The sequence below is a fragment of the Narcine bancroftii genome, chromosome 1, assembly GCF_036971445.1.
Source record: "Narcine bancroftii isolate sNarBan1 chromosome 1, sNarBan1.hap1, whole genome shotgun sequence".
Taxonomy (NCBI): domain Eukaryota; kingdom Metazoa; phylum Chordata; class Chondrichthyes; order Torpediniformes; family Narcinidae; genus Narcine; species Narcine bancroftii.
In genome coordinates, this window is record NC_091469.1 from 268,836,762 (window position 1) to 268,855,466 (window position 18,705).

The window sequence follows — 18,705 nt, forward strand, 5'->3', positions numbered from 1 at the left end:
AAGTCAGTCTACCATCAGCTCCCCGTCCATGCCCGGGATAAAACTTATACTGCCTTTGAGGCAGACGGACACCTATAACAGTTCCGTTGAGTCCTGTTTGGGGTCACAAATGGAGTCTGTGTGTTTCAGCAGGAGATTAACCGCAGGCTAGACCAGCACAATTTAAGAGCGACTTTCCCGTACCTGGACAATGTCATCATCTGCGGCCACGACCAGCACGACCTAGAGAGGTTTCTCCAGATGCCTGAGGCACTAAACCTCACTTACAACAGGGAGAAGTGCGTGTTCAGTACCACCCCCCTCGCCATCCTGGGTTGAATCGTGAAACACAGTATCATTGGTCATGACCCTGAACGCATGTGCCCCCTAATGGAACTGCCCCTCTCCTTCATGCTCAAGGCTCTCCACTGGTGCCTAGGGCTCTTCTCCTATTACTCCCAGTGGGTCCCCCACTTCTCAGACAAGGTCTACCCACTGGGCCAAGCCACCATTTTTTCCCTCCCTGCTCAGGTGCAAGTGGCCTTTGCCCACGTCAAACAGGACATCACTGATGCCATGATGCATGGACGAGGACACACCCCATTTCAGGTGGAGTACGATGCCTCTGATTTGCCCTTGCTGCCACCCTCAATCAGGGCCTTTTTCTCCAGGACCCTCCACGGCTCTGACATCGAAAAGGAGGCCACTACTTGGTAAGACACTACTTGGTAAGCAGGAGATTCACCTTCCTCATCAATGCACAGTGGCTTTCATGTTCAGCACCACCCACAGAAGCAAGAACAAAAATGACAAGATCTTGCGCTGGAGAGTCAAGCTGGCCGCATCCAGTATAGGCCGGGGAAACTCTATTAGTCCCCTGATGCCCTGTCCTGGACCTGCGACAGTGCACAATCCGAACAGCTTCAGGTGCTGCATGTCACCCTTTGCTACCCGGAACCTTCCCTTCACTGTACAAGAAGTTTGGACCATGACAGAGTTCTGTAGGGTCTCTGCAGAGTGGAAACCACGCTTCTTCCACCCACCACAGGTCCATTTAGTGAAGGCCACTTGGCCCTTCAAATGACTCAGTGTCAACTTCAAGGGACCACTGCCTTCCACGAATAAGAATGTCAATTTCCTCTCAGTCACTGACGAATACTACCGTTTTCCCTTCGCCAACCCTTGCCCTGACACCTCCACTGCCTCCGTTATCAAGGCACTGGCATAGATCTTCACCATGTTTGGATACCCAGTATTCATCCACAGCGACCGGGGGTCCAGCTTCACAAGTGAGGAGCTGTACCAGTACCTGACGGTGCGAGACATCATTACAACCTCGGTCAATGGGCAGGTGGAGCATGAAAATGGGGTAATCTGGAAGGTGGTCCTCCTGGTCCTGAGGTCGAAAGGCTGGTCCATCAACTATTGGCAAAAGGCCCTCCCCAAGGTACTCTATGCCATTATGGTCGCTCTTGGGCACGGCTACCAATCAGATCCCCCACGAATGCCTTTCTCTTTTCCTAGGAAATTGGCAACTGTTGTCTCCCTGCCAGCTTGGCTGATGTCTCTGGAACCAATATTCCTTCGTAAACACATGAGGACCCACAAACCCTACCCCCAGTCAAGCAGGTGCACCTTCTTCATTCAAAGCCAAATTATGCCTATATCAGGTACCCCCAATAGACACGAGGACACTGTCTTGACCAGGGTCCTAGTACCTACAGGGGTCCAGCCTTCACACCCTGTGCATCCCTGACTCATCTAGGATCCCCCAGGAGCCAACACCCTTTCTTCACCTCTCCAGAGGGCCCCACTCCCCGCAGACCCACCCCACACTTATACCCCCTCTCTGCCAGACACCATCTCGCCCACACCACTGGCCACCCCAGACCCAGCCGACCATCAGGCAGCCCTGCCCTACCAACCATTGACCGGGAGCCTGTCCTGCAATGGTCCCAGAGGCACAGATGACCACCTGACTGCCTGAAGTCAATACTACCCTGTATCAAGGACACCGCCACCTCTCCCCCCCCACCCCCCCCACCCGGAGGACTCATTTTAAGAAGGAGGTGAATGTAATGCTACAACCATTATAATGGCCTCACTCCTACCAGCCTACTGCAGGGGAAAGCCACTGTACCTGCAGGTAGCCAACTTGGGAGGCTGGTCCCACCTGCTGGCTGTCAATCACCAGCCCATATAAAGACCCCTTTGGGGAACAGTCAGACACTCATCTAGCCAACAAAGGATAGTTAGACACACATGGAGCCAGCAGAGATACCAAGATTGGTGTACAAGTTTAAGCTAATTAAAGCCTGTTGCACAGTCTGTGGACTTTGCCTTAGAATCATTTCCAAGGCATCACTTACAAGTACATCAGGTTTATATGTTGAAAGGTAAATTGGAACACATTTTTCCTAATGTTAGTCCTATGTGTGATAGACGTAAATCACAAGTGGCCACACTAACACATATGTTTTTGTCTTGCTCTGTATTGGAGAATTATTGGACTAATATTTTCAAGACTTTGTCAATTATTCTGGGTATCAGATTGCAAACGAATCCATTGACTACTATTTGTGGAATTATAGTTCCAGAAGTGGGTCGAGTTTCCACTTCTGCACATTGGGTTGTAGCCTTTTCTACACTATTGGCTAGAAGAGCCATTTTATTTAAATGGAAAGATCCTAATTCACCTACTTTGATTCAATGACTCTCTCAAGTTATGTCATGTTTAAGTTTAGAAAAAAATTAGAAGCTCCACTTTTGATACTTCTATTATGATGTTTAAAGAGACGTGGCATCCTTTTATAAACTATTTTCTTGTGTTAATTTGTATTTTGACTTTAACTTCCAGACGGTTCTGGATTTGTTGTTTTTTTTATTGGTAAGGACCAGATAACTATTTGTATTGATCTGTTGTAGTGAACTCTCAGTTTAAGATGCCTTACGTTTTTGTTAATTTTGGTAGGTTAGATTATAACATATTGAACAATATTATCTAAATTGAGAAGAAGGGGATAATATTGTTCAATATGTTATAATGTTACACGTTGCATTATATATTGCAATATATTGTTTCTGTTTTTACTATACGATTCTGTATTCTATTCTCCTCATGTATTGTTTACTATGTTTAATAAAAAAGATTGAAAAGAAAACTTTTATTCAAGATGATGCATGCATCTTGAAATGTTATTATGCTGTGTGATATTTTTACCAAGTACCAGAAAAATACAGAAATACCTGCTGTTAATGTCTACTAAATACTCAAAATGAATACTGTCTGTCCATCTGACACTTCATGTGTGCTTGATTACATTACACGTAATACTATCTCTTTCAGCTGTTCCTATTTAAATGAAAGAAATTATAAACTGATCGTGTCATGAGTGTACTTTGAAAGAAGGTTCCATTCCATGTTTTCCTTTCAATACAACAAGTCAAAAGTCACATTGGGTTAGTTTTCCAATCTTTTATCATTGATTATTTAATAGATTATGATTCTACAGGTCACAGTCAACTTTTTATAGCTCATCTAATCATTCAAGTGCACTCCACACATTATCAATTTGTGACAGTCAAAATCAGTCACAAGATTACAAGATACAGGAGCAGAAGTAGGCCCATTGGCCCATCGCGACTGCTCCACTATTCTAATCATGACCTGATCCATCCACCCACTCATATCCACTCTCTGGCTTTCTCCCCATAACCCTTGATGCCCTGACTAATCAAATACCTGTCATTTTCTGCCTTAAATACACCCAACAACCTCCCTTCCACAGCTGCCTATGGCAACAAGTTCCACAGATTCACAACCCTCTGACTAAAGAAATTTAAAACATTGGTTTTAAATTGATGTATTTTATTCTGAAATTATGCCCTCTTGTCCAAGAATCCCCTACCATGTGAAACATCCTTGCAACTTCTACTTTGTCCAGGTCTTTCAGCATTCAAAATGCCTCTGTGAGGTCCTCCCTTATCCTACTGGACTCCAACAAGCACTGTCCCAAGAGCTGAAAATCATTCCTGGTACCATTCTAGTAAATCTTCTCTGAATCCTCTCCAACACCAGCACGCCTAAACTGTAAACTTTCATCAAGTGAGGTCTCACCAGTGATTTACATTACATCCCTGCTCTTGTATGCTATCCCTCTAGAAATGAATGCAAACATCACATTCACCTTCTTCACCACTGGCCAGTCGGCTATTTGAACATATGAATAAAAGGGAATTGTGCCATTGAGCTTGATCTGAACTGGGACTTTATTAGAATTGCTGGAAAGTGGCCAAATTAAAGCAAATATGTGCATGGGGTAGTGAATTCAGTTATCCTGATTCTGTGTGCAAGGCTGCTTTTTTAGGGATGGCTAGATTGGCAATCCACAACAGTTCCAAGGGGCACTCACACGAATGTGGAAGTTGTGAACTTCCATAAGATCCTTGCCGCTATCATTCTGTCTGAGCTCCATCCGTCAACAGTAACAATCGCTTTCAGTTCAGCTCTGCCATGGAGGTATTAGAGAATTCACATCAGGAAAGCATCATGGATATAAGAGCTCAAACACCTTGTATGAATATATATTCTGGTTAGCTTGGTGGAGCATTTAGGGAGATATTGGTGTTTGAAGATATAGAAGGATCTTGCATTTTATTTGTATAACAGCTTCTGTTTTCATGCATCAGGGTTTGCATAATGTACAGCCATCTGCAGCTCAAACTGATTTCACACATATCCAACTGCAAATTATTGGGATTCTCTCCGTGACCCAAAAATGTGACAGTGACTGCTATAGTTTGAGTTCAAATACATTCAGACTTTAATTGCAACTGTTGGAACATTTTTTAAAATCTGTTCACTGGTTTTTGGACCTATTCCCAAAAAAGCACACGAATGGAAATTTTGTTTCGATTGGAGGCTGAGAATTAAGACAGAAGTTTTAATCAAAAATTACATTTGTCGAAAATGATGATCCCACAAAATTCATGTATTGTTTTGGCATTAAGTTCTGATTTCTTTTTAATATAGCATTCAACACTCTTGCACATGTTGTGTGAGTCACACTGACTGCCAAATGAAAAGGGAATTGACGGTTGTTTTGCCAGCGGCCAATGGAAGTATATGGAGTAGGCAGATTGTGACATCAGCAGGTGATGCTGAATTGATGGTACTGCAGCAAAGTTTGAGTTCAGCAAGACTATTAATACTATGTCAATCGTGCTCAGCTGAACACATGATCAGCAGTGGGGAAAGATCCAACACCAGTTCTATTTAAAGGGCCTTATCAATCATTTTCATATTGGTTGAGAATTAATTCCTGCAGACTATTGCTTTGAATCAACTTTTTTTTCCTGAATTTCTTCAAAGTTGCACAGAAAGTAGAATGATAGGAATTGAAGGATTTTCTCTTGATCAAATTTTCTGCAATAACCATTTCCAGTAATGAGTACCTTAATGGAATTCAAAAGGAGTGAAGCCTGGCAGGTAGAATGAGCAGACGGTGCACATGGTGAAACAAGCTACATTGTGAAGAAGCAGGAAGATACACAGGTTCTTTGTGTTAGGCTTTTACCCATGCCTGAACAAATGCAGATATATGTGCTTCAGTAAAGACAAATTCACTGAGATGTGCCAAATTTCAACCACAACTGCTGAACTGTGTGAAGCCACATGGTCAGTAGATTTGGATTGCTTCCAATCTGAATCTGGAGATATTTCCAAAATATGTCATTATGCTAAACATAAAAGAGGCCATAGACACAATGTAATTCTATTTCTTCTCTTTCCCTCTGACTGTAAGGGCCACCAGGCGACGCTAATGGTGACTCTTTGTTTGTCTTACAGCAGACAAAAGGAAATTTTGTGTAATATTACATGTTCTGTGCTATTACATAAAATAAAAGGATCTGAATACATCAATTTTCTATATCAGAGGAAAGAAGCCAGAGCAAACAAATACCATTATTGACTAGATCACAACTATTGTATCAACTTTGATATTGGCACAATCAGGAGGTTCACTCATTCTAGCTGACGCATAACCATCCCCAGTACATTATGCAGGCCAATGGTTCATATCTTGGTATGAAGAGACTTTTGATTTCTGGCAATTCATGAAACCACCTTCATATGACTCCAATATCCACATACATTTCAGAAATATCATCCCATTGCACATAATCTGGTGGAGCAGAACATGGGTAAACAAAAAACACGATCTTATTGCCTAAATCACCACAGATAAACGGTGAATTACGCTGCAGGAAAGTACGATGATATCTAATCATCTCTTGCATGCCATTAATCCTTGAAAGAATGAAGCCACCAGCTTCAATCCAAACAGGAGTAGGATAAATAAGACAAAAAAAGGATGAGGATCAAGAAAAGAATGAACAGGAAGAATGAGAGCAAGATTAAGTGAACCCCCTTTCTGTCTTGGATGTCTACGATAAAATCGTCCCAAAATTTTCACTTACTAACAATTTCCACCTTACCTTCCTTTTCATTTTGTTCAGCACAGATTCCATTTGGCCACAAAGTCATAACAAAAGCAAATATAGGATCAATAATCTAAACCAAATTTAGAAACAAAATCATGCCTATAACCATTCAAAAGTCTAAACCCCACCACTGGAATTCCTTGGTGCTTATCTTCCATCAGACTCTGCCTGGACTATAAGCAGGTCCATGTCAATGACTGTTAATATGATCTGTGGGAGCCAATAAAAGTGGAGGAGACTGTAGGGACTTATGGGACGACCTCAGTCAACCTTGGATCTAAAAGCACCATCTTTTTTTGGACTGATCCTTCCTGGCACGAATGCGAGCAGTCTGGTTGGCTGGATGCAAGGAACAGACGGGGTACTCACAGGATCATAGGCATGAAATCTCATGTATCGTGTCAGGACCAGAAGCCAAGTATTTGATTGGAGGATGAATTGTCAGAGTGCCATGACACTTTGCAAGCCCCTCTGATGTCTCAAATCCAGATCCACCGGGTCAAATATCTGAGTCGGTATGGCAGTAAGCTCAGATTGCATGACAAGAAGTCTAAGTTGGTGTGTATGACAGCAAGTCTGTACTTACACTGGAACAATGAAATATTGAGAGATTGTGTTTTGCCATCAACAGCATGGTTCAGAGAAATCACAGGACTCTGCAAGCTTATCATCAGACAGCAATTAATTAGCTCCATCCTGGTAATAATGAGCTTCATTTTCAGCAGGTTGAATGAGTGGTGTTAGGCACATCACATTCTTAATGGATGTTTAATTCAAGTCTTATTAAATCATTCACTGGTTCTGTCACGATTTTATCTCTAAACCTTTCACTTGTTCCCCACCCCACCCCACCCCACCCCATTACCCCATTCCTGCCCCCATAGCTCAATTTTATTTTTCAAGGATTTGAATTAGTCTTCAGCTTCAAAGTCAAACGTAAAAATATCAGAAGTCATTCATCCTCAATGAAACTCTTCCTGAATTTTTTTCACGATAAAATATTCTTAACACTAAAAATATATTGACACAATTACATGGCACATCAGCTCAAATGCACATTTAGGCCAGTGCCATCTCGTGCAATATTTCATTTAAACATAATAGAGTTTGGACTGTGAGAAGCAGCATAAACAAGAAGAAAATGATATAAATGAGAAATTGAAATGTTCTGCAAGTGGCAAAGTAAACAACGCAAAGGAGGAGACCGAATCACTGCTAATCATTATGAGGGAATGTCTGAATGCTAAGAGGGATCAAGATTTGAAGTAATCTGGAAGGCAGCCAATATTTTATTCATGTTTAAAATTGGTGACGGTTATAAACAGCTAACCACAGAGCGATTCGCATCTACACAACTGCTATTTGTGTAATTGTAACATATTCATGTTGAAGGGGATAATCCTTCCTAGCCAACTTCCTCACTTGATGAATGACATGAAAACTAAATAAAGCCCTGGAATTTATCAGTGTGCATCCAAAGATCCCTGAAGATGCCTCACAGGTAGAAAGATGGCAGAGTACAGAACAGAAAAGTCTTTGTACAGCTTTAAAGATAAAGGTAAAGGTAACATTATTGTCATGTAATACTACATTTAGAATGTAACATATATGAAATTCTTTTAACTTTTGTCTACTGTAAGGCAGACAGAGAGTTTCCACTTTGTTCAGTGCCCTCACAGAAACCTACAGTACCTGGTGTTCCTAGGTGGTCTCACCTCCAAATACTGACCAGTCCTGTGCCTGCTTACCTTATGAGATCAGACAACCCCAGGTGTATTAGGTGCACATTGATTAGGGCAAAGCTAAAATATTCAAGGAGGTTCTGGTCACTATGTTACTGAAAAGATATGACTCCACTGGAAAGGGTGAAGAGGAGCTTCTTTGGGATGTTACCTGGGATCAAACATTTCATTTATGAGAGAGAATGGAAAGGCTGTATTCATTTACTTTGGAGCAGAGGAAACTAACGAGCTGTACAAAATAATAAATGGCTAAGATGTGGTAGATCTCCTCCATGGTAGAGACATAGGTCACAGGCTTAATGTGAGGAGAATGAGGTTTGTAGGAGATCTGAGGAATGTTTTTTCTCATCAAGAGGGTGGTTGCAATCTGGAATCCAATGCCTGAAATGGTGATGGAGGCAGATACTTGCAAAACTTTTCAGAAGCATCTGGATGAGCCAAGGCAGAATCAGCTACGGATCAAATATAGTTAGATACTTGACAGTTGGCATGGACATGGCTGCCCATTGTGTCTGATTTTGTGCTGTGCGGCTCTGATTTCATTACCTGCCAAAGTTCAGCATGAATAGGGATAACATGTCTGAATGGTAGAAAATCTTACGTGCTTGATGTAGAAATATTGTCAATTTAGTACAAGTACTGCACGTTTTATCTGTTTACAATGTTGAATTTCTCATGAATTCATTATTTATTAAATAAAAAATCAAAGCTGTTGGGTGCATATTCCAGATGTGAAATTGTGATGTTCTAAAATAACAGCCTGATGTAGAAAGAGGAAGTCGAGATCTTCCAAATCTCCCGGAAAAGCAGTAGATCAGAAACAATCTCACCATGTTTGTCCGCAGCTCCTCCATCATAGATGGCAGATACAACTATCTTCCCAAGTGGAGAGTTGACACCACCCTCAACTGCAAGATCCAATGATCCCTCCTGTGCAACAGAATTAAGGATCTTTTCAGTTTCCAAAATTGAATTAAGACTTCAATTGGCTTCCATCATTATTGAAGCACCAATATTTAACACAATACAACTTTTTGGATGTAAAGACCCAATTCTAGCAGGAGCAATAAAATGTCAATGATTCTCTACCATTGACTCTGGAACCACTGTGGTAGTTCCCAAAGAGTTTGTTCAAACAATATGAAAGGTCTGTCAAAATGGAAGTAAAACATAAGTAATCACATATGAAACACTGAACTACCTTTGAGCAAGCATGAAACATCATCGCATCTAAATGATTGAAACGTCAATGTTTAGTTGTAACATAAACAACTTGCAATAGAAATTTGGCCTGGGAGAGAATTAAACATTGAACATCCATGAGTTTCTTAAAACATTAGCCTGGAATTTCCATTGAAAATAGTAGTGAAGCTATCATCTTCATTACAGCATGCTTATACTGGTGCCAGTGGAAACAATACCTCTTATTTTAAACTTCCCTCTTTATTTTTAAACATCACCATTACTGTGTCCCATAACATTCCTCTAAACCTATGGGGCATATATGTTGCTTTAATTTTGGGCTCTTTTTTTCCCCCCAAAAAAACTACAGTTATTACTCCAACTTCCAAACTGTAAACTCTGGAATTCTCTGTTATCTCTCCACCAAACTACCTCTGTCTTTATTTCTTCATGATTCTCTGGAACATCCACCTCAACAACCAAACTTTTGTTCAAATATCTCAATCTCTCTTCACAGGCCATCATTGGTTTCCATTTTTACAGACATTCACAAGTTAATTTGTTTCCAAGTCTGTAAAGGCATAAAATCTTTCCAAAGATGTACAAGGTTAGAAGGTTAATTGGTCACATGGGCGTATTTGAGTGGTGTTGACTCATTAGCTGTAAGGACCTGCAACTGTTCTGTATCTCTTAAAAAATAAAATATTTCTTTCTGCCATGCTTGACAGAGCTGTCTGCTTACACCTTTCCTTTTCCCTCACAGCTTGCTTCCTTTAATTTAATCTTTATTATCCTCGACATCTCAAGCAAAATATGATCAGCAAAGTTAAAATTGCCTTCCCCTCCCCTTTAAGTTCCAAAGGGCACCTTTTCTCCTATCATCAATCTGATGACCTTTGATTGTTCACGTGGTTAAGTTCCATAGCTTTATATAGATCCATCGACAAATAATTGCATGATTCAACACATCAGTAAAAATGAAGCATTTCTGGAGTTTTAATAAGAGCATTAACAAATAATTCTGATTCATCTTAATACTTTTTAATTTGATATTTATTGTTTCTAAATAGCAATAGCATTGAGAACCAGGCATGGCTTCTTGGAAGAAATACATATGATTACCTATGTAATCAAATAATAAGCAGGAAGCGTGGTTCACAAACCAAGCAGCTGGAAGTTGAAAATTGCAACAAATAACTGATCACCTTCAAATAAAAAAAAATTCTAATATATCAATCTGCAGTAACTTTTTCTTGATTTTGCATTATTTTTTCCTGGTGCATTGCAGAATGTAATGTTAAAAAAAAACTAACAAGTTTATATTTCCAAGTTGTAGTGGCACATAAACCAGAGACTTCAATTTACAATCGAAAAGCTGGAGCCAAGCATTTTCTCTGAAGCAACAATTTAGAAGATTTTTCAGGGATTTTATTTATAGATGCTACAGAGGCAAAAATTTTGGAATGATCTTGAAGCAAGATTAATTGGAAATAAAAAAGAATTGCCGAGTAGACTTTGCCTGAAGATACTCTGTTGAAACTTGTAGATGTGATCAATATTACGGAAGAAATAACAGTTAAAATAAAATGAAAGTGTCACAGATTAGGGAGTTGAAAACAAATTCTACTATTTCCATCTTATTACCTTTTTAATTCTTAAGAGGCGAACATCTTTTCCTGCAATCTGGCCGGATGTGAACTGGAATATAATTATATATTGATTAACAGTGTGCCATCTATGCTGGATTAATTTAAATCTCAGCAGACAAAATTAATTAAAAACTCAGGTCTTATTTTTCATATAAATGATTGTAAACAAACTCTGTTATGCTAAAATGCAGAATTCTGTACATGTCAATATCCATCTCTGGATAATTTGATATTCCTTCTATGATTGTTGAATCCACATTAATCAGGTTATCATCACTTGCTAATTAATGCAAGTAACACGGACATTAATTCTTAATTTACTCCATTTTCTTTCAGGAAAATTATGTTCTGCTTTTTTCAACTGAAAACAGTAGTGTGTGCTCTTTAGAATGAGGAAATGGAAATTTATTGACGTTGTGCTTGTGTACCTGGAAGATTTCTATACTAGTCCCTTGCATTAATTCAGAATGTTATTTTTAAACAATAAAAAAACCCATATGGCTCATGATCCCCCAAAATCTTTTCATTTTTTTAGAATAGTATGTGTCGTTGACTGGGAGGTTGCTTGTTGAAGGTCAGTCGCAAGGAACTCATTAGGACCCAGTGAGGCTCCCTGGGTATTATCTTCCTTGAAATACAAACTAAATGTGATCCATTGCTTAGTATATCATAAAATTAGGTCTTTCATCCATCGAGCATCACACAAGTTTATTCCCTCTTTCCTCATCTTCCAGTAGCCTTACAACTTAATTTTCTCTCAGATATTTCTCACCTCTTTTTTTTGCTACTTATTAATTTACAACATCTAATGAACCTCCCATCTTTATGCACTAGGAGAAAATAGAAATACCCTACGAAAGTTCAAGTGGTCGCAGGTAGAATGTGGAAACTCCACATCGACAGAATCCAAAGTGGTGATTGAACTGGGGTTCTGGAGCTGTGAGGCAGCAACACTAAATGCTGCTCTATTCCGTCACTCGAAACTGTGCTGGAAATGTTTCCATGGGCCAGAAGGGCCTTCTACCATCTTGTTAAAGGGAAGAGGAGGTGTGTGATCAACACGAAGCAACATTTGATCAAATATGGCTACAAAAGGTTGAGCAGAATTAGGACCAAGGCAACTGCTCCCATGACTGATCCTTTTTGCAAAGGATAGTTGTAGCCATTGCACATTAAACATCATAGCCCACGGACAGAAATGCACAGGCTCCTCAGGGAAACTACCTTGGCCCAACCATTTTCAGGGGCAAACTGAATGATTTGTTCTTGATGTTACATTGTTTGACTTCATTTGCAGCTCCTGTATTCATGAAGCACTATATATTTAGCTTCCAACAGGATAAAGAAAAAAATCTCTAGTATCACCTCTCAGGCCAATTTTCCAGAGTTTCCATTTGCATGTTGACCCCCCCCCCAACCCCACCTCCAGCATGGTGGAAATATTTTTGCAGGATAGTTTGTAACATCAAATCTGCCTCCGCACAGTAAGTTTGGATATCTGATTAGATGTGAAAGGCTACATCAAAATAGCATTGAAAAGATATGATTGCTGAGAAGGGAATTTTGTTTTGAAAGTGTGTGTGGGATTGGGTACAGTTCTTGGGTTAGAGGTAAAGGAACTAGTAAAACATGAGAAAGCCAACTTCAACATATTTTTGTCTGAATTTTACTGGAAAGTGTTAGGGAGTTCGTGTGCAATGTCATTCAAAGGGATAGATCAGCTTTGACATTTGTTACTCACTTCAATTTCAATTCACTTTCAGATTTTGTGCCAAAACATGGGATTCCCTGAATTCTGCAAATTGTCAATGAATGCAAAGTGAGAGCAAAGCAGCAACTGGCAGAGCCAAATAAAACACAGGGAAACACTGCAGTAAACTCTCAGATTTCACAGCTGCCCTCCCCTCAGCATTTTGCCAAACAATTACTTTTGATGCTTTGGAGCTTTTCTCCATCACACGAGGATCAGTGCTTGAGTGTTTTGAAAGGACTCTTGGACAAGGACCAATGTGACGACTAATAAAACGATATTGGTAGTGCAAAGGCCTGCGAGGAGAGACGGTGTAGGAAGTGATATTCATAAAACGTCTTCAGGGACTGGCCCAGCTTTGATGATATAATTGCACACCACAGTTGTGAAGGCTCAGAATTTCCCATCAGTAATGGCAGAAATCTGAAGTCTCACAAATGACCTGTTGCCTACTGGACAAAATGCCTTTATCCTTTCCTTCTTTCCCTTCTCTGGAAGGCAATATTGGCATTCTTGCACTTCATCTCCAATCTGTAATGATTTGGATTGTTTACCATGGAATAAGCATCAAAGTCCTCCACATACTTCTGGAAGCCCTGCAATGACATAGCACCATGTCAAGACATTTCTTACCAAACAAGCCACATACTTCATGTGATCACTGGTGAGTATGATCACTTATTTCTTTCATTTTGTTTACATAAGTTACTCTTAAAAAATATATACTTTTAGAAGTAAAATCAAGCTTGCCAAGACTAAATGTCTAGTTCATTATCAACTATGCAAGACATCACAGTAACATTTGTAACTATGTATCTTTTATATCATTGCATAAATTCTCATTAAATTCCTTAACCATTAATTTATTTCTTTAAGCAGGTTTAAAGAAAATTGCCTACTTTCCCTAATAAAATATCACATTATTAAATTTCATACTTCTGAAGGAAATTTGCAATGATATCTCCTGTATAAGAATCAAACATTAATTTGTTTTATTACAGGAAAATATTGGAAACAAATATTAAGATCTGATATAGAGACAAAGAAAACTCTCTCACTCAACTGAAAAAATTTCAGTTGTAACATGAAAGTCGTATTTATTTGTACTGATCCTGCACACAGCTGTAATTCCACCTGACAATCAAAGGAAAGGCACTGTTCTATTTGCCCCATTGCATTGATATTGATTTCTATTTGCTATGCTGAACAATTTACTGTCAACCTCAGAAAATGTGTTAGATATGCCTGCATATTTTTTTTCCTTTAAAAGTTTGTGTCAAATCTGCTAATTATTTTCTGCCAATTTTCTTCCACTATGTAAATTTTCATTTACATGGGCTCATGCTCATTTCCCTGCAGAAATATAAAAAATGGGATGCAATAGAGCTTTAAAAAATGCCGATGAAGAAAAAAAAAATAAAGAACCAAAGATCGGTCCGAGGGAGGTACAGAATCGTTGTGAAATAAGGAAAAATAGTGCGGATTTCAGCAGCAGGAAGGTGAGGTACAGGTTGAGGAAGAGCACATTGTCTTCTCTCTGGGCTTATTGCAGCCTTCTGGTCTACATATTGATTTCTACAACTACAGATTACTTGATTATCTCTCTGCTTAGTGATAATGGCTCAATTCGATTGGTCCTCCCCGCCTCGCCCACCCCTTTACCACCTCTGGAGGATGGAGGCTATGCCCAGCCTGATCCGTTTTTCAAAACTTCTGTGCTCTTTTACATGATTTTTAAAAAATTCATGTTATCACTCATTGGACCAGATAATCTTGCCTCCAGCTTCTACCTCTGGTCACCTTGGCTTTCCCTGTCAAAGACATTCTCCCTCCTCCACTGACTTTGCATCTTATCAATCGCCTTTTCTCTTCCCTCTTTTGATTCAGGTATTCGACAAAACAACTGGATGGAATTAATATCGACTTCTCTGGCTTTCATTAAAACTCCCTTCCCCACCCGCTTCTTCTCCTGTCTCTCCTTTTGCAAAGACATGATAAATTCTCAACTAGTCTCTTATGTCCATGTAACACCTTTTGTGGGTCTGGATTCCTCCCTTGTTGTTTGAACTCTGAGACTTTCTGATACATCCTACTACTGCCTTCTCTCATTTTCCGTTGAAGAAGGGCTCAGACACACAACGTTGGCAATATATCTTTGTCTCCTAGAGATGCTGAAAAGACTGGTTGAGTTCCTCCAGCATTTTGGAGTGTTTACTACAATCGCAGCATCTGCAGTGTTTGTGTTTGACCCAAAACACTAATTCTGTTCCTCTTTACACCGATGTGGCCTGACCTACCAAGCATTTCTAGCGTTCTGTTTTTAATTATAAGTTACGCGACCAAGTTGTACACTGAAAAATCCATTTACTATGTCAATTAAAAATACTCCAATGAGATAGGATACCCTTTCTGTGTAAGCCCTTTAACTTTAAGCTAATGTCATGAGTAAAAGAGAAAAAAACATTCAGAAACCTAGTCTCCAGGTATCAGTCACATGATGCAGAAAAATAAAAAAATCAGCAAGTTAGAATAAAGGCTCATTATTATTTTCATTGCTGTTTTCTTCCCCCACTGATTGATAACTAAATCAAATGTTCATGGCTTCATAGGAGACTAACAACTGAGACAATCTACACAGATACTGAAAAGAGTTCAGTCCATCATCAGAATATTATTGGGTAATTCATATACTTGTGGACTCATGATGAGGGAAAACATGAGACTGCAGCTGCAACAAACTATTCAAAAAATTGAGTTATAACACACAAAAAAAGAATCAATTTTCTTTTATTAAAGATGAATTTATGACTTCACATTGTGTGAAGATAAATAAAGTGACAACGAATCCATAAAACTCAAGCTAATCTACAAAAACAAAATAAGAGCACCTTAAGTGGTATAGAAGAGGAAGAAGGAGATTAAGTCAAGTAAAAGGTAAAAGTAAAATACATCAAGATAAAATTTCTTTATTATTTACGTGCTTTCCCTTAGAACGAAACGATGAATTGTAGACCACCATTCTTTTCAACATTTCTGGTTGCTGTGAAATGAGGAAAGCATTATGAATCAAAACATCTATTTAAATTTCACACCTTTGATGTTGTAAAGCCATCTAAAGTTATTTCATACAAGCCTCATTTTCTACAGCAGAATAGTTAATGATCAACATTCAGTTGAAGAGGTAGATTTTATGCAGTGTCAAAGGAGACAGTGAGAAGAAGGTTCAAGGGGAATTCTGGAGTTTAGGAAAGAAACCTTATGATTCCTTGTGTTGCAGCAATTTAATTCAGAGACACTCAAGAGGCAAGTATACAGATATCTTGGAATGTAATTGTGCTAAGTTTACAGATTGAGAAAAATAACATGAAAATAAGGATGACATTTTTAATTAGGCTACTGATTAACCAGAAGCTAGTCTAGGCTAGCAAGTGAAAGAGAAATTAAAAAACGTTAACTGGGGATTGGATGGTAGTTTTGAGTGATCTATTTATAGAAAGCATGCTGAAAAATGTCAGACAGGACTGGATTGAAATGACTGAGCATAGAGATGACACCAGTGGAGGATCCAAGTCGGGCAATATTCTTTTTTTTTTTAACTTTTTATTTTTCACACCATAAATCACAATAGCCATGATATACACTTTTTCTTTTCCACACATTTACAGTGACTTTTTCTCCCTCCCCCCTCCCTCCTCCCAAGCCACCCCCCCACCCCCCCCCTCTCATCCATTTTAGGTATACAATCTAGGCTGCATTAATTCAGTTAGACAATGTTGTCATTCAACAAAAATACACCAGAAATTCTACTGAGTCCATTCTTTTCTTTTCTTCTCCTTCCATCAACTTAGGTAATGTTTGTTCCCGGTAGGTTTTCGCTATTGTATTTAATGTAAGGCTCCCATACTTGTTCGAAAATTTCAATATTATTTCTTAAACTATATGTTATTTTTTCTAATGGAATACATTTATTCATTTCTATATACCATTGTTGTATTTTCAAATTATCTTCCAATTTCCAGGTTGACATAATACATTTTTTTGCTACGGCTAGGGCTATCTTGACAAATCTTTTTTGTGCATCTTCCAAGTCAATTCCAAATTCTTTATTTTTTATGTTACTTAGGAGAAAGATCTCTGGATTCTTTGGTATATTGTTTTCTGTTATTTTATTTAATATCTGATTGAGATCATCCCAAAATTTTTCTACTCTCTCACATGTCCAGATTGCATGAATTGTTGTTCCCCTTTCTTTTTTACATCGAAAACATCTATCAGATACTGTTGGGTCCCATTTATTTAACTTTTGCGGTGTAATGTATAGTCTGTGTAACCAATTATATTGTATCATACGCAGCCTCGTATTTATTGTGTTTCTCATCGTTCCAGAGCATAACTTCTCCCATGTTTCCTTTTTTATCTTTATATTTAAATCTTGTTCCCATTTTTGTTTAGTTTTACCATTTGTTTCCTCATTCTCCTTTTCTTGCAGTTTAATATACATATTTTTTATAAATCTTTTGATTAACATTGTATCTGTAATCACATATTCAAGGTTACTTCCCTCTGGTAAACTCAAGTTGCTTCCTAATTTATCTTTCAAGTAGGATCTCAGTTGGTAATATGCCAGCGCTGTATCTCCAGTTATATTGTACTTATCTCTCATTTGTTCAAAGGATAAGAATCTACTTCCTGAAAAACAATTTTCTATTCTTTTAATCCCTTTTTTTTCCCCATTTTCTAAAGGCAAGGTTGTCTATTGTAAAAGGGAGTAGCTTATTTTGCGTCAATATTAGTTTTGGTATTTGGTAATTTATTTTATTTCTTTCTACATGAATCTTCTTCCATATATTGAGGAGATGGTGTAATACTGGAGAAGTTCTATGTTGTACCAATTTTTCGTCCCATTTATATAATATGTGTTCAGGTATCTTTTCCCCTATTTTATCTAATTCTAGTCTCGTCCAGTCTGGTTTTTCCCTTGTTTGATAAAAATCTGATAGGTACCTTAATTGTGCGGCTCTATAATAATTTTTGAAGTTTGGCAATTGTAAGCCTCCTTGTTTATACCATTCTGTTAATTTATCTAGTGCTATCCTCGGTTTCCCCCCTCTCCATAAAAATCTCCTTATTATTTTCTTTAACTCTTTGAAGAATTTTTCTGTCAGTTGTATTGGCAATGCCTGAAATAAGTATAGTATCCTTGGAAAAATGTTCATTTTAATACAGTTTATCCTTCCTATCAGTGTTAGTGGTAGCTCTTTCCAATGCTCTAAATCGTCCTGTAATTTTTTCATTAGTGGATTGTAATTGAGTTTATATAATTGGCCTAGATTTTTGTTTATTTGCACACCTAGGAATCTTATTGCCTGCGTTTGCCATCTGAATGGGGATTCCTCCTTAAATTTTGAGAAATCCGCGTTATTCATAGGCATTGCTTCACTTTTATTTACGTTTATCTTGTATCCCGGCACTTCTCCATATTCCTTCAATTTCTTATATAGTTCTTTTATTGATAGTTCTGGTTCTGTTAAGTACACTATCACATCATCCGCAAACAGACTGATTTTATATTCCCTGTCTTTTATTTTTATTCCTTTTATATTATTATCTCTTCTTATCGATTCTGCTAGTGGTTCTATAGCTAGCGCAAACAATAATGGTGATAGTGGGCATCCCTGCCGCGTTGACCTGCTTAAGTTAAATTGCTTTGATACATGTCCATTTACTGTCACTTTCGCTAACGGTCCCTTATATAATGCTTTAATCCAATTAATATACTTCTCCGGTAAACTGAATTTTTGCAATACTTTGAACAAGTAATTCCATTCTACTCTGTCGAAGGCCTTCTCTGCGTCTAAAGCAACTGCTACTGCCGGTGCTTTATTTCCTTCTACTGCAT

General features: G+C 38.6%; 1 protein-coding gene across 10 annotated transcripts in view; it reads right to left on the minus strand.

The window, feature by feature from the left end:
• Nucleotides 1–18,705, minus strand: part of ush1c (Usher syndrome 1C) — a 171,668-nt gene that overhangs the window by 15,111 nt on the left and 137,852 nt on the right. For 7 of the 10 annotated variants that reach the window (XM_069898454.1, XM_069898463.1, XM_069898445.1 and 4 more), the window contains 4 exons: nt 15,784–15,846; nt 13,361–13,402; nt 11,052–11,105; nt 9,056–9,155 (listed from right to left, as the gene is read on the minus strand). In XM_069898454.1, coding sequence (XP_069754555.1) covers nt 9,056–9,155; nt 11,052–11,105; nt 13,361–13,402; nt 15,784–15,846 — 259 coding nt within the window. The remainder of the gene's footprint in view (nt 1–9,055; nt 9,156–11,051; nt 11,106–13,360; nt 13,403–15,783; nt 15,847–18,705) is intronic. The other 3 variants (XM_069898468.1, XM_069898496.1, XM_069898513.1) reach the window with 1 other exon arrangement.